This window comes from Erigeron canadensis, chromosome 6 (assembly GCF_010389155.1).
Source record: "Erigeron canadensis isolate Cc75 chromosome 6, C_canadensis_v1, whole genome shotgun sequence".
In the NCBI taxonomy this organism is placed as follows: Eukaryota; Viridiplantae; Streptophyta; class Magnoliopsida; order Asterales; family Asteraceae; genus Erigeron; species Erigeron canadensis.
In genome coordinates, this window is record NC_057766.1 from 5,082,037 (window position 1) to 5,099,168 (window position 17,132).

Here is a 17,132-nt window from a genome sequence, read left to right on the forward strand (position 1 = left end):
AAATTTGAGGGCAGTTCAGGATACCTGGACACTGCCATTGGAGTATTGGACTTTACATTACATATAGTTAACGAGATTCAGGGGAACAAAAGGGGGGAAAAAAAGAACAGGGAAGCAAGCGGCAAAAAAAAAATCACTCAACGCTTCGCATTTCTAACTCTCACTGATGTGCTTTCTTTATAAAAAAAAAATAATAAATAGAACTATGAGACCATTTCAACCACTACACACTGTACATTTATTCTGTACAAAATACCATCCTCTACCCACAATACAGCGACTATACTTGAAAACGTAAAAAAGGAACCAATGAATAAAATGAATGCTAACAAAACCGCAAAACCTTACTCTACAAACAAATACAAAATTTACAGATTTAAGGTACGTATCTTATGTTCAAAGGAGATGCAGGTTCAGCTCCCGCATGGAGTGCCTTCAGAAGCGCAACAAACTTGAATAAACCGTCTTCACTAAACCATCTCATCTTCCAAGTCATGGGAGCTGTAGCCCGGGTGCTGACTGATTCATTTTCTGATTTTCTAACTGTGTCCCAAGGGGAGAACTCTGATGCAACATAGTTGAGAGCTAATGTCACACAATAGCTCTCTTTGGTGTCTATGACCTACAAACAGAGGGAGAATAATGTGGTTCAATTATTAGCAAATGACAAATAGCAGTTTTAACTCATTTACTAGTAAATGGGTTCATTTCGTTTATGTATATCTAAAGGGTCAAATGGGCCAAACTAAATAATTAGTATTAAGCAAATGTACAAAATCAGTCAACTGTATCGAAAGTCGACCAATGTGAATTTAATAGACACTCATTCCAAGTTTTAACTATCAACCATGGTAGACCAACCCATAGTTGATCAGCTAAAGGAGTTCACAGTTAGTGTGAAGATGAAAAACAGGCAAAACCAAAGCATGTTGGATGGTTGGCCACCCATCACTCAGCCAGCCAGTTTGTGAAATTTGTAAACTTAAGTATGCAGGTTGGTTGAGAGTTTGCAGGGTCAAACTGGCAGAGTAGGCTGACACAGACATGTTTTATTAGCCGTATCATATTATTTGGATAGTCACGTGTACTCCAATTGGATAAAAGGTGTACAACTTGCGAAGCAAATAGGTGTCAAACCTTTCCGTTTCATTCTTTCTTTTAGTTCTCTCAAATTTAAGAACTTCTCATAAGCCCATCTGAAAATTATAGCATGTTGCTATACACATGCTTCTTTTCTTTTTTAAAAATATTTAAACCTTCGTTGGCACTTTGTGGTATGCGATGATTGACAAACCATATCCTCCAAGATCTATTTTTTCGTTGTTGACATGATATAATTTTGAAATAGAAAACGTTAAAGAAATTTGGTATGCAATTTCATTTTCTAAAGATATAATGTGACGTATTCGTACATGGTTCCTAATGTTCTTGACCAGGTAAAATAACCATAAATAAATATTTTAAAGGTTTAACATTATTAAAAACGTAACTTTCAATGTGAGAAGTGAATAAAATTTCGACTGAACCGGTTCTACATATTTTCAGTTGACTCAACATAATTGGCTAGTCAGTTTGGCGGAAAGGAAAACGGGGGGGGGGGGGGGGGGGGGGGGGGGGGGGGGGGGGAAGGATTGGATTTCTGGTATGCCTAAAAGTTTGACTGACTTGGACCGTTCACACCCCTAATTGCTCATCATGAATGAATAAAGCAAAACAGAATGTTAAGGATGATATACCATTTCTAATGCATTGACAACTAAACAGCACGTATCAAGTGAGAAATATGGAGTAAACGTGTCCTGCGAATCAAAACCAAACTGCGAGATATCCTCAATGCACACAAGCATATGCCCTCCAAGAACAAACAATGATCTCGAAAACCATTGATCATCTGCTAAACAAAACATGTTTGAAGAACTGCCCATGTTAGCAATATAAGGTAACAAAAACTTTAACTAACTGCAGCACCCATTTATTTATAAATTGGTCAACATGGATTATGTTTTATCTCAAATAGATCGCATGGTTCAAATCGAAAGATTTGGTTACCCATTAAGATAGATCAAAAGTCAGGCTTAACAGACCAATTTTCACTGCTTAATCAATCCACCAGACCTTCCCTTTACTAAATGAGCATAAAAACCCTATTACACTATTTATTAATATAATGTTAATATGCAAATTCAATAATTCTTGCAAAAGATAATAACGCAATTTCCTCATGATGGGGTAGTCGCACACAATAAGGTACTAACAGTTTCTATATCTATGAATCAAGAATAAATACCTTCAAAATTGTTGTTCCAAAATAATACCATCGAGTACTGAAGGATGTTTGTTTTTGATCCTCCACAGACGTCTCTCTCAAACAAAGCAACCTGTATCTTATCCAAACTGACATACAGATATATAGCCAGGTCATCAGAAAGCATAAAATGAAAAACACATGAAAACAGACATGCTTTTCCATCCAGCCAGGCAACCATATCATAATTCTATGGGTGTCCAGATTTACTATTCAAAACAAAACATTTGAAAATTAATTTTCAGAGTTTGGGTGAGAGATTCTACTTTAATTATGTGATTATTGGAGAGGCAAAAAGAGCAGCTTCGGATAATCACATTGAAAGCAACTACAACAAATTGGATTATTAAAGGGTAAAAAATTACCATCTAAACCTTCTATGAACTTAATTTGAGGGACCTCTACAACTTCAATTTCACAAAACATGTCTCCTTTTTAACATGAATGTTTCTTTTAAAAACTTTATCTATTCATTCCTTGAAAATTAAAATATCTCATTCTTTTAACTAAATACAACTGAAACATGACCAAATACTTCATTGTAGAGTCCGCCAATTATTTGTGACTAACTCGTCACTATCACATAATGACGCACAATATGCACACCCAAACACCTCTAAGGAAAACAATATTCAATTTCATTGATATTATTAATCACCTTATCAAAGGAAACCCTTTCTTCTTAGCATTTGAATGAAAGCATTCCAGCATAGATATAAGCAGCCGTGATTTCTCTACGCTCCTTGTTATGAGCGTATACCTTGCCCCTCGCTTACCATATACCCTGTGACATCAAGACTGGTACAACTGAATTTTCTCAAGGGGCAAGATAAGAAAGATACAACATCGCAAGGTAGATCAATTTTCCATTTCACTTAGATCTACTTTCACAACATTAAAATGTAAGTTATTGCTGAAAAAACATTTGCCAAAAAACACAAAAGAGGTTGGCTAATACAACTTATCATGGAGAGAAATTATCATAGCATTAATTAGCTAAAATAACTTAAGAGAACATATCTATACAAATTCCATTGAGTTTGTAAGGAAAAAAAGAAACCTACAATGATAGGATGTCATGTTGCATGAAATGGGAAAAACCACAAGGTGACAAATCTTTTTTTTTTTTTTTTGGGGGGGGGGGAGCAAATAGCAAAAGACGTGAATGGTGAAGCCCAGTTACTTATGAATGGCTGATTTGAGCTGTGTCCTAGCTCCAACTAGTCACACAGTAAAATACAAAACTAGCTTAAAAGGAAATGAGTTAAAAGTTACCCAAACCGTACTTATGCATAACCTCCTAAATCATCGTATTGTAAAAGCCATAATCTTATAAATAGCATAACTTTTGTAATTAGACCTATAACGAATATTTAAAAAAGAAATTAAATTTATTTAATATATTGGACAAATGTTGGGTCACCCACCCATTTTGACCCGTTACATAGGCCGCCCATTTTGCAACTTCTAGTTAGAGCAATTATTGAAGTGCTGAATCACTGACCTCACTGCCTGAAGTCCTAAACCTACTAGAACCTCTTTGACATCATCAGTCCCGAGGCAACCTACTAGACTGAGACTCCGGCTAGATCCTGCACATGGTAATGAACAGAGCTGAACAGAAAGAAGGTATTTGTATACGCAATATAGAAGGATTATAACGATTCCAATTTGCACGATTGTCATACCGCAACGAACCTAACCTGACCCATCATGTCGGCCATTGAGGAGCACAACATACAACTTTTGTTCACAGCTCAGCAATAGCGTTGTTCCACTGTCCATCAACAACAAAAAAAAAAGATAGTGAGGACTTATTGTTGCTCTTTTAAGAAATAATTTATGTAAGACGTTGACACGCTTTCACCCACCATATAACAATATAAACATAAAAAGTGATAAGAAAAAACATAAGAGTTGGGATTTGCATTCGTCTTCACACCAAGATAATCCAGAATTGTACTTGTATTAATGGTTTCCAGGTGTCCTTGATCGGTCGATTTCAATCATGTATAACAATGACAACTTACGTTGTTTAATCAAGAAAAGGTCTAAGGATTACAAAAAGTCGCAATATAGGAATGCTGACAAGAACAACACCTGTTATTGCACCCAGATCGATCCTCATGCAAACAATTGCAGCACACAAATTGCCTACATGTTTCTTGAACCCCAAAATCTGCAAGATCTACTTTGAATTTATTTAAGATAAATTCTTCTATTCTGGCGCCTGGAACACTTGTTTCAGCAATACTCTCTTCTCCTGCATTGATACAGTGTACGCCGTCAACTAGTGGTGGCAAAATGGAAGGGTCAGGCAGTTCAGGTAACAGATAGAAAAACGGGTTCAGGTCAAAACATGAAACTATCACTTCTGTCTAAAAAAATTATTTTGTTGCAAAGAAATTATATGATTTCAAATAGAGAGGTTCCTATGCACTAATATACAAATAACATTTAAAACCATTCGGGTAGTTTCCTTTCTACTGCTTTTACTGGTTTGACCAACTAACATAACTCGAATCAACCGATTTATAAAAAAAATGGGCAATCATAGCTACCTCTACCGTCAACCATCATCTGGTAATCACAAATTTCCGACTCTCGTCTATAGGCCTCTTGCACATCATAAGCACTGTACTTCAAATCATATGAATCAATTGCATCATCTGTTTGTGTCTTCTCTGTTAATGATACAACTCTTGGTTTTGGTTTTCTTTTGCTTTTCTTCTCCAACCAATTTGCTTCTTGCCTCACAAGACCAACAATTTCACCATTCCCTTGGTGATGGTTGCCAAACTGTTCAGTGTCCCTGGAATCTGTATTGAAGGTGTTCACAGAACATGCGCCATTTTCTATCATTTTATGTACATCATCATAAGGGGAGAATGATAGGCTCTCCATACTTCTTGAAAGATCATCGGTGGTAGATTCATTATGTATATTGGATCCAATTTCAGCATAATCATCTCCACTATCACTTGAATAGCTATCTGAAGATACTACCGAAAATGACTCGGCGGATAACTGAAGGAATTCTTCTTCCAGGTTGTGGCGACGATGCAGAATGTCTTCTTGATAATGAGGAGGTGATCCTGCATCAACTGAACAAGCATCGGTAATATCATTGACAGTTTCTAAAAATTTCATTTCGGCTTCTTCAACTTCGATGCCAGTGACAGAATATGCCCCCTCATCTGCTGGTGGTTGAATACTTTTAGTGGGATTAATTATTTTATCGTCAGAGGACTTCAGTTTGATATGATTTGAAACAGACCCTTCTTCAGTTTCATGTGAAACAGTATTGATACACATATCATCATATGGGTAATAAGATTCTTGAAGTTCCATATGGTGGTCACGTTCAAAAACTTCAGCAGAGCCTGATATATATCTTGTTTTTTTACCAAAATGTTTCAACCTTCTTTTCTTTCTAGAATTAGATACCTTGTTAGAAATCAAGGCAATCCCACTTGAGGTATCACTCATATGATCATCAGAAACATGAGTCATCCACCGTTGAACCTCCTCCTGCCATAGAGGAGAATGCTCTCTTTTCATGAACTCAATTCTTTTCATAAAATCATCAATTCCAGCTCCTTTATTTACATCACCATTTTCCTGTTTGCCATGTTCCTCATCATCACAAGTGATTGAGTCGTTATCAGAATCCACAACTGTGCTGGTGCTTTCACTTTCAATACTGGCAACACGAGATAGCTTCTTCTGAAAATAGGTTAAAAGGTAATCATGATGAAAGTAATAATAGAAAGCATGTATTTTTGTTTATTGTGTTACGTGAAAATAGGTCAAAATGTAATCATGGTGAAAGTAATAATAGAAAGCATGTATCTTTGTTTTTTGTGTTACGTGAAATTGTAAAACATATACAAATTGCAAACAAAAAAAAGTAAACAAAAAAGTATAAAATACACTTTCAACAATGTTCAGACTAGTACTTTGGAGCTCATTATTCTGACTTGAAGTTACAGTATCAGTTTAATATTTGCATAAGTCAAATAGTCAATTGTTAATAATCAGTATCACACAGGCTGCAACATAACTAGTTACAAAAAGGTAAAATAAACTTAATATATTTTTACTCTCATCTCTTCTTCTGATCCAATTTACTTAATACTTTTACTCTCATCTCACAAGATGCCTCTTTATCTATATCTATACTTCTATACTATATTATAAAGCAAATAGGGTTTCAACTTTCAACTTTCAATTCAACATTTACTTTGCCAAAATGCCCCTTCTATCAATTATATATTACCAAACACCATTTCTCTCTCATCAAATCTCAACCAGTCATCTTTTTTCTTTCTCATCCATAAATCATTTATTCCTCCAATTCGTTTAAAATCTTTTATCTCACAAACCGTACATCGATAAATTATAAAAATTATATGGGTGTTTTTAAAATTTCATGCTCTTTCATTAGAGATGTTATTCGATATACTTTTGACGAATTTTTAAATTCGAGAGCGGAGCCCGTACGGCTAAGACATTTGGCTATCACACTCTATGACCTATCACCCCCATCATCTCACCGCCGCAACGCGCGGGTACTTGCTCTCGTCTTTCAAAAGTATGTCCTTTCCAATTATCTATTAATTACTTAAATAACTTTTCAAACAAAACCAATTAAACTATTATAACTACTTCAAATAGCATAATGTAATCCAAAGACTATTTCTTTCAGCCTGTTTAATTACAGCCGATAATCTTTTCATGTTCACAGCTCCAAATAATCCTTAGGTACCTAACCATACCCATCTAATAAAGTTTACAAATAAAATACCCAAAAACTAATTAGCTAATAACCAACCATTTTTGTCGTAACACTCCCCTCCGTTTCAGCCTCATCTTTGGCTGGGGAATAGAATCCAAAGCTAGCTGGCTGTTTATGCCTACTGGCAATAATAATCTGTCGCTTCCAGCCTTCTCTAGTAGAAATCTTTTTGTCATCCAATATCAGCTGCAATGCAATGCAAAATAAAATATATTTATCCATTTAATTAGTTACAGAAAACAAAGATTAGATAGATTGTTTGATAGCCAATTATCTCAACTCATTGCTTCAACGGGTACATGGAGCTTCATTCAAATTGTATCTACGCTAGTAAAAGATACTTATAACTACTCCAATTCTCACCTTCTCTGGATCAGAGAAGAAGCTATACACTTGTGCTCTGTACCAGTTTGCAGAACAGACAGGATTTCCTTCTAACCACAAAGTTTTGAGTGATGGAAGACCAGCCAAGAGTTCAATCTCAGAGAAGTTAGATATAATATTGTAAGAAAGATCAAGCCCCTCAAGTGATTTTAGATTCTCCACCCCACGCATGGTACTAAGAGCATTGTTCCTCAGCACTAGTTTCACAAGTTGACATGAGACCTGCATGCAAAAATAATTTTATGCAATTTGGTTATCCATTCGATTAATTATAGAAAACAAAGATTAAATAGATTGTTTGATAGCCAACTGTCTAAACTCATTGCTGCAATGGATACTTGGAGCTTCATTCATATTGTATTCACAAATGTTATTGCATAATAATTAGATTTCCAACAAATTCAAGAAAAAACTTACCTTACTAAAGGATGCAATGGTTCTCAGATGATTAAAACCAAGATCCAGGTGCTTCAGCTTGCTACATCTCCAAAGATTATCCACTTTCGCAAACTTGTTCCTACTTAAGTCAAGGGTTTCAACAACTGGCAAGAGCCTCAAAGAATCATCCATCAAAACCAGGCCATTATAAGCACAAGATACAATTGACAATCGCTTCCACTGAGGAGAGTGCTCTATCTCTGCAATTCTACTAGCAAAAACATGTCGAAGCGCATCCTATTTCACCACAACAAGTATAAAAAAAAACAGCAATGGTCAACTAGAACTATAACTTATCCTGTTGTTTTAACTACAATCTACCCATACCATACTGTAAAAGTTCATTAAAACCAACAATTGTCACCTACCCAACAAGATATCTAGAACTGAACCTATTACTAGAAGAATCTTATACATCTCATACTGCAAGTCCATAAGAACCAATAATTTGTCAACTAGAAGTGGATTTTCAACTATAGATCTCATACTTAGTATTTAAACGATGAAGTTTATTAAAAATGGAATTGAATGGTTTAGTATACAAATCTATTCATCTCATGCCGCAATGGAACTTGAATAAGTAAGTTCATGCAAACCAGCAATTGCGAAGTAATGTAATATTTATCTATTAGCATTATTATTAAAGTCCATCCATCTCATTCTGCAAAAAAGTAGCAAAATTCATGGAAACCTAAGAATTTGCCAGCTAGAAGTAGAATTGAAATAAAAATTAGAAAAATCTATGCATCTCATACTCTCAAAACCAAAATCATTAACTTCACTCAGATGTGAAAACCATCAATTTGTCAACTAGAAGAAAAATCATATCTATAACTGTGAAATATATATATCCATCTCATATACTGTAAAAAATAAATTAATATAGTCCATGAAAACCAACAATTTGTCAACAAGAAGTAAAACTGAAATGTATTACCACTAAAATCTATCCATCTCATATATGGAAATAGAACAATAAGGTACATGAAAAGCACTAGTCATCAACAGGAAATAATTCGTCTATAATTATTACAATCCATGCTGTAAGAACCTAGACAATAAAATTCATGAAACTAACAATTTGTCAGCTAAAAGTAGAACTAATCCTACTATCATTAAAATTTATCTATCTGTGCTGTAAAATCTACTTTTAACTTCATACGGAATGCGGAAAAGATCTTAAAGTTGGATTATGACAATCAATCATCTCCAAAATACATACCTTCACCTAAATAAGGACAGAGGAGAAACAATTATCAACTAGTTCTTATACCATTATCTTACTGTCAATAAAATCCATCCATCCATCTCATACTATAAAAACAAGAAAACTAGCTTCACGCAAACCTAAAAAACACAATCTTACAGATAAATTATTACTGATCCTACTTTATTATAATCTATGCATCCCGTACGGCCATAAAGTAATAATCAAACAATTAAATGTTCATAAAAAACCAACAAGTATCACCTACGAGTAAAACTAAGCCTCTTATCATTCAAATCTATGCATCTTAAACTGCAAATTCCCAAATAATCAAGTCAACGAAATCCAACAGTTTGCCAAAGCAGAAACAAAACAAATCCTATTACCTTAAAAAATCAATTAACCTCCAACTGCATAGATACCTAATATATATCTACATGAAGAACCCCAAAAGCAATCTTACAATCAAATAATTACCTAAAGTCAATTCGTCAATAGAACAAATATCAAATACTTAACTCCATGCAGTAACTTAATAGCAAACAATATATATATACAGATACATACAGCTTCATGTATATAATAAAAATCTAATAATCAACTTCATGCAGCAATTCAAAAACAATAATTAGATACAGATATAGATATACAACTTCATAAATAAAATAAAATCAACTAATCAGCTTCATGCAGTAATTGAAATTAAAAAAAATATATACACATAGATACAGATACAGATAGTATAGATACAGATATAGATACACGACTTCATAGGTATAATAAAATCAAATAATCAGGTTCATGCAGTAATCGAATTTAAAAATATATACACACATAGATATAGATACAGATATAGATACACAACTTCATAGGTATAATAAAATCAACTGATCAGATACATGCAGTAATTGAAATTAAAAATATATATACATATAGATATAGATACACAACTTCAAAGATATAATAAAATAAACTACTCACCGAAATTAAAAAAATATAGATACAGATATATAAATACTTACAGTAGAATTATGACAAATAATCTTCTCAAGAGTATGTCTAAGTTCAAGCAAACCTCTAGCAGCAGAGCTAGACAAATCACATCCTCTGAGTTCCAGAACCTTCAATCTTCCAAACGGCAACAAACACAACGGCGTCGGATCTCGTCTTCTACACAATCCTTCATCATGTCCAATTATCACTGATGATGATGACGATATGACTTTAATCGACGTAAGTATCCGTAAAATCCGCCGTAATTGTTCGAGAGCGCGGTGATCGCCTAAATCGGATACATATGCTCGGAGATAGTCTACCGGAGCTCCGGAGAGTAACCGTTCGAGTTCCGATAACGATTCGAGACGTGATTGGACGTAGTGAAGACCTACTGGATTTAGTTTTAGAATTAGGGTTCCTTCAATTAATGGACCGGCTTGTTTCTCTACGAATTTTACTAGTGATTCGAGATACCGATCGCCGGTGATTAGTGCTGTTGTCGTCGTCATTTTGTTGACTTTTTCATCGAATTAATTCTTCATCAATTAATCAATCGGAAAGAGTTTGTGTGATTGGGTGTGTATGTGTGATTTTTACATTTTTGATGATGATGATTTTGATGCTTGGAATTTACTATTTACAAACCGTGTGAGAAATGGTTTCCGGTTTGGTTTCATTAAATTTGTACTCCTACTCTATTTTGTCAACTTATACATGACATGTCCAGGTAAATGAAAAAATATTAAAATTAAAACAAATAAATAAAGTCGAGGATTTATCAGATTTTTTATAAAGGTAAAGTGTAAAAATAAAATAAAAATAATTTATTAGAACTAAATTAATGTCCAACTTAATTTGAAAGGTATTATGAATATTTTATATAGAATGAGTATTCACTTTCATATTAGAGTTATATAAGGTTTATTGTAACCTTATTGTTATCTAGAATGAATATTATCTATAATGTTCTATTTATTAACATATAAATATAAGGTTTATTGTAACTTTATTGTTATCCTCATTAATATAATTATCTATTCTCATCTCTCAATTCTTTTTTTCATCTTATAACACGTTCAGTGTCGGCCCAAGCATTTTGGAGGCCTTAAACGAGATTAATTTTGGGGACCTAGTTTTTTAATCACTAGTTCAGGCTTATAGTTTACACCAAAATAGAATTTTATAGCATAGGAAGTACCGAAGTAAGAATATCAGTGAATAATTTTTAAAGAATAGAAAAATTAGTAAATAAGCTTACCCAGATTTATAGTCAAATTTAGAGGCCTTTCGATTTCTCCAAATCATAAGACACGAATATTAACATCATAATTTGAGAGAGAAAATCTTTTCAATTTTCAAAGATTTAGGGTTCAAGAATTGAGGGGCGTGACTTGTGAGGCAGTGACTTCTGCTTCTTCCTTTTTTTTTAATTAACCGTTATAAGATAGAATTAAGTATATATAATATGTATATGCTAGCTAAATTGGGGGCCTATTGTATTTAAGGGCCTCAAGCACTCGCTTGACCCATATATATATTTGAGCCGGCTGTGAACACGTTATCAGCCCGATACCCTAAATAAAAATTTTCGGCCAACATATCTTTTAAATTTAGATTTATGCCAATTGTTCCAAACTTAATAATAGTTCATCGAATCAATCTTTTGCTTGTATTTTATTCTTTATTTTAATGCTAAACAATAATCTTGCACGACCGTATATCTTTATAAATCCTTTGAATGAGACAAAACTATCATTAGGATGCTCCGGTAATATTTTGACTGCTCTTTTGAGGTATGTTTTGAGGTAAAACATTACTCGTATTATACTTATTATTATACTTATTGTTTATTAATATTTGTTATAGTCATCGAAACAAGTTTTTTCTTTTGAATTATAATGGTCTGAATTTGCTATTAACAGTATTTGAACTTGATTACGGCCTTGTTTATCTCGACAAGTAGTTGGATTTGGATGTCTGTCATTCCTAAAAAGAAAATATATTTTTTGTTCATGTAACTATTATTTGTGTTATACATATGTATATTTGAATGATTTATCTGAAGTAACTGCTAAAAGTAGCTAAATTAGATTTCGTTCATCTTAAACTTGACAATTTTTTGTATCCATCGTAAAAGATTGTTTTGTTTTGTTTTACGTAATCGGTTGAGTCGAAAGTTTTAAACTTAATACATCATATACTTTTACCTATTTAATGACATTAGTTGGTTTTGTTCTTAGCCACATCTTCAATCTTTCAATCGGCACATCTTAATATTAATATACTATCAGATCATCATGACTTATTTATTTTTTCCTATTAAATATGAATTTCTTTTTCCTCATCAGTCATGTCGCATGGATTTATAAATAATTAATGAATGGATGTCAAAATTCATAAAACTGAATCTCATGAAAAGATGGATATATTCCAACTTAGTGTTGTATTATCTCGAAAAATCGAGCATAAATTGAATGAGACTTTTGTCCATTTATGAAAGTATATTGACGAAAGGTCAAAAAGCTTCAATATTGGTTAGGCTTACTCATTAAGCTATTATTGGTTTTCGAACCGCAAATGAGATGTTGATGTATTTTATCAATACTAATGATAGTATTACATATCCTCGATATTACATGTTCCTATAATTTTGTGTTAGCAATACATGACTACAAATCAACAAGCTATCGCTGGATGAAACTGAAGACATACTTCGATACATGAGATATGAGATTATTTGATCAAAAGAGTTCACTTGTAATGATGATTAAATTTGTTGATTCTAGATATTTTTCTTATCTACCTAAAGCACTGTCATGGACAATTTGGTTTTTCACAAATGGTGACGCTACAAATTTTATGGAGGTATAGCAATCATCAACAACTACAAAATCATGCTATGAAGATGATCATAAGCAAAGATCAATGATAAAGATGCACAAGAAGAATGTATTCGCGATATTGGCAAGAAATATTCAATAGTATCATTTGAAATTAGTGCGGTGTTTATAGATCAAGCTCAAACAACGATAGAGTCAATTTCGACATATGATCAACAAGACTGTGACACAATCAAACTTCATCAAACTTGGTCGAACAATAATTTGGCTGGTTATTAAATAATTTATATACAAGATCTACATTCGATATTTTGAAGACGGATATTCAAATTAGGGAAAGTATTATATGCGCTGCACTCTTTTTCTCTTGACCGAGTTTTTATCCCACTGGGTTTTTCTTGGTAAGGTTTTTAATGAGGCAGCAAACATCATATAAGCGTATAATGAAGTGTGAATATCTAAGGGGGGTATTATGAATATTTTATATAAAAAGGATATTCACTTCCATATTAGAATTATTGTATTCTCTAGAATGTTCTATTTATTAGCCTATAAATATAAGACTTATTATAACCCTATTGTTATCCCTCATTAATACAATAACTCTTCTCCTCTCTCAATTATTCTCTTCATCTTATAACATGTTAAGTAAAGTAAAGAATATTTCACAATTCTCTTCCAACTCTCCCCACTTAAAAGAAGATTAAAAAAAAAACCAAAAAAGCAATAAAACAAATAAGGTGAGAAGGTGGCGAAGAAATTTGACACCACCGTCACCGCAATCAATTGGAAAGAGTGTGTGTGTGTTTGATTTTTATATTTTTGATGACGATGAATGATGATGTTTGGAATTTACTATTTACAAACCGTGTGAGAAATGGTTTCCGGTTGGTTTCCGTCATATTTGTACTTTACTCTATTTTGTTATCTTATATTATGTGTCACATATAGATAGAGAGAATAAAAACGAACTAAAAATCGAATAAATACTAGCGTTTTACCCGCGCAATATGGCGGTGGTGGTGGTGGTGGTGGCGATGGTTTGTAGCGGTGGTGGCATGACGGGTGATGGTGGTGGTGTTATTATCGTAAAAGTAAAATGTAAATGGGGTAATGTAGTTATTTTAGGAGTTGAATGATCTATGTTGTAAATTATTTCATTAATGGAACTATAAGTATTTTAACTGAAGATATTAAATTAGTAAATAAAAAATAGAAAATTAATTAATTCACTAAGATTATAATAGTTATTTCGCATGAGAACATTTTCGAACACTTTTTTCTGTAATGGGGTGGGTAGTTTTTATTTAGTACTCGTAATATAAATAAAGTAAATTATCAAAAATAGATTATTAACAATTAACCTTACCCGTACAATTTGAATCAAGAAGATTTCCATATATCCCACGATATTAAATTACTCTAGGACTTAATTTCCTCAAGGACGTTGATACCGTTCTCCCAACCTACATATTTCGTTTTGCTATCCAGATGTCTCATCGATCGTGAAGAAATTATCACATTTGCACAGCCAAGAATTTACATCATCGGCTCATCGCCACCGCACTTGGGGGCATTCAAGTTTACTTCGCCGATTATTGCTAACTATGTCTCCTTCAACTCACACCACTAATTGTATCTTTCTAGACATTCTTGACATTCTTGGTCAGCAAATTCATGACGGGTCTCATGGAAAATATGGTTTAAATTCGATGAGACATCTTCTTATGTTGTTGCGTCATCTCCTTTTAAAATATATACAAAATGTAATTGTATCTTGTTTATACTCACGAAAGTCGAGTTTTTATCATCGTCACACGTTCTATAGTTATCCTAAACTTAAAAATGATGTTCATCCTTGGTCATCGTAACCACTTTAGCATACTTTCTATGGTACTTTGCATCAATGATTATATATAGTATATAACATATAACTGCCACTCTTCATGTTTGCTTATATTCGTTCACTTAACGGCCGTAGTAGCATTTGAATTAGAAGACATAAACAAGACCAAATTAAAACTTTATTAATATTATAAAAGATAAATATTTTTTTACGTGTATGTGTCTTTTAAATTGAGAAACACAAGTTTTAAAATGTGAAACTAAAAAAATATAATAATCCGTCGGTAATCCGTCGGCAATAACGACGGATTACCGACGGATTATTATATATTTTTAGTTTCAAATCCTAACTATCTAGCTATAAACTTTGTACATAATCGAAAAACATACAAACATTTAGCTATAGATTTAGCTATAGATTTTAGTATAACTCAAACTTTTATACTAAAATCTTTTTTATTTAATATTATTTGTTATATAAAAAGCTATAACGATGATACCGCATACATACATATTACGTCCAAAAAAAGTTGTATTGTTATGAAAATTACCTTTGAAAGCTCGAATACTAAGCTGAGATGTTTATGTTTCAAGGTACCATATAGCTCTTCATCAGAAGAAAAAAAAGGGTATAATGTTTTCTTTAATCATGTAAGATAAATGTATGTTTATTATCATTGAACTAGCACACTACCCGTGCTATGCGGCGGTGTTTGTGGCGGCGACAATGTTGGTGGGGGACAAATGTTGGTGGTAGATGCGGCGTCGAGTGTTATAGATTATTGATGTAAAGAATTATTTGAGATATTCTAAAAGATTAAGGACAGATAGTGTAATATATCATTACGAGTATTTTAGACATTTTCCCCAATATGGGGGCTATTCTTTTTATAACATAGTATATATAACTTTAATGTAAACATGAGTTGATTGTTAAAAAAATTAATATATAGAAAGTCATACTTATAGTTTTTAAAAAGCATAAAATACATATTTACCAAAAAAATCACTATATATATATAAAATATATATTTATAAAACCGTGCATCATGCATAGGTATTGAATTTAGTATGTCACTGAGTTAATTAAGTACTAAAATAAAAATGTTTATAAGTGATAGCCAAAGTTTAAACCAATTTAAAATGTCATTATATTTAATCTCCATTGCTAAAGATTATTTTGCAAAAAAAAGAGCGTGCCAACTTTTTTTTTTATACAATAGGTGGCTATTACTCATTTAAAACATCTTATTATCTTAAAGCATTAGTGATGTGATTTTATAATGATATTGTTTTTTAGTCGTGGTAATATGAAAGTGAAAAAACACAAATATTTTTTTTTTTTTCGTTTCCCTCTTTTGTTTCACCCCAAGATGTACTCCATACACTTTTACATTTACTAGAGGGGTGCCCGCGCGATACGACAGCGATAACAGCGGTTACTGTAGCGTGGTGGTGGGATAAGGGTAATGGATAAAGAAAGAACATAATATAATTTAAACATAAACCCCAATGTTCAACTTGCAAAACATAAACTAAAACGTTTCATAAATAGGAAAAAAAAAACATTTGGATCACCGCAATCTACATCTATTTTATAAAGCAAACAACATACTACAATGATGTTAGGAAGTTTCTTCTATCAGGGATCCACATAACCTTACTAAGAATCCTACTACTGCCAAGTGAACCGAGAAACCGTCGACGGGCTAACTTCAAATGCGCCGATACAGAACCTAGAGATTTAATTCTGTACAAATTTGGAAGAAAAAAAGAACTTAGAATGGTAAATTTAGCCAATTTTATAATCAAACACAATTAAAAATCAAGCTCCCATATAAGAAACGCTTGGTAACTTGGGTAAACCATTTGGGATTACAAAGAGAATATATTTACCGTAAAGCGCAAAAGTTCATCTTTTTCCGCCAATTACTGAGATGCTTAATCACATCTCTAAGTTCATCTCTTACTAAAATTGTTGAACTGCATAGTAACAGGAGACCACTAAATCAACCCACTGGAAAAAATCCTTAAGATTTAAACTGAAAGTGAGGTTATAACCCTATAGGTAGGAATAAATGTATATGTAGATCTTTGAACGGAAATAAGTGATAAAGATAAGCAAGATGGAAAGAAAACAACCTCGGCAGTGCGCGAGCAGGAGCATTAAGATCAAGATTCATCTGAAGAATGAAGATGCATTATTCATCTCAAACCACAAACATTTCACATCAACAATATTGTAGGAAATCCACATATGTTACGTACAGCTAAAGACACACATTAATTGAAACTTTGAGCCAAAATCAAAAATGAAAT

General features: G+C 32.9%; 1 protein-coding gene across 2 annotated transcripts; it reads right to left on the reverse strand.

Annotated features, from left to right (window-relative positions):
* Nucleotides 1-148: 148 nt before the first annotated feature.
* LOC122603250 lies at nt 149-10,762 on the reverse strand. 2 transcript variants are annotated; one of them, XM_043775909.1, is made up of 12 exons: nt 10,155-10,762; nt 7,905-8,162; nt 7,467-7,709; nt 7,140-7,289; nt 4,867-6,028; nt 4,406-4,568; nt 4,009-4,082; nt 3,810-3,897; nt 2,964-3,089; nt 2,288-2,394; nt 1,737-1,891; nt 149-622 (listed from the first exon to the last, which is right to left on the reverse strand). In XM_043775909.1, exons 1-12 carry the CDS (start codon nt 10,635-10,637, stop codon nt 377-379), a joined length of 3,255 nt encoding a protein of 1,084 aa, XP_043631844.1. In that variant the 5' UTR covers nt 10,638-10,762; the 3' UTR covers nt 149-376. The 2 variants fall into 2 exon arrangements, with proteins under 2 accessions (XP_043631844.1, XP_043631843.1); XM_043775908.1 differs by having other exon boundaries at nt 4,867-6,031.
* Between the last annotated feature and the right edge of the window lie 6,370 nt (nt 10,763-17,132).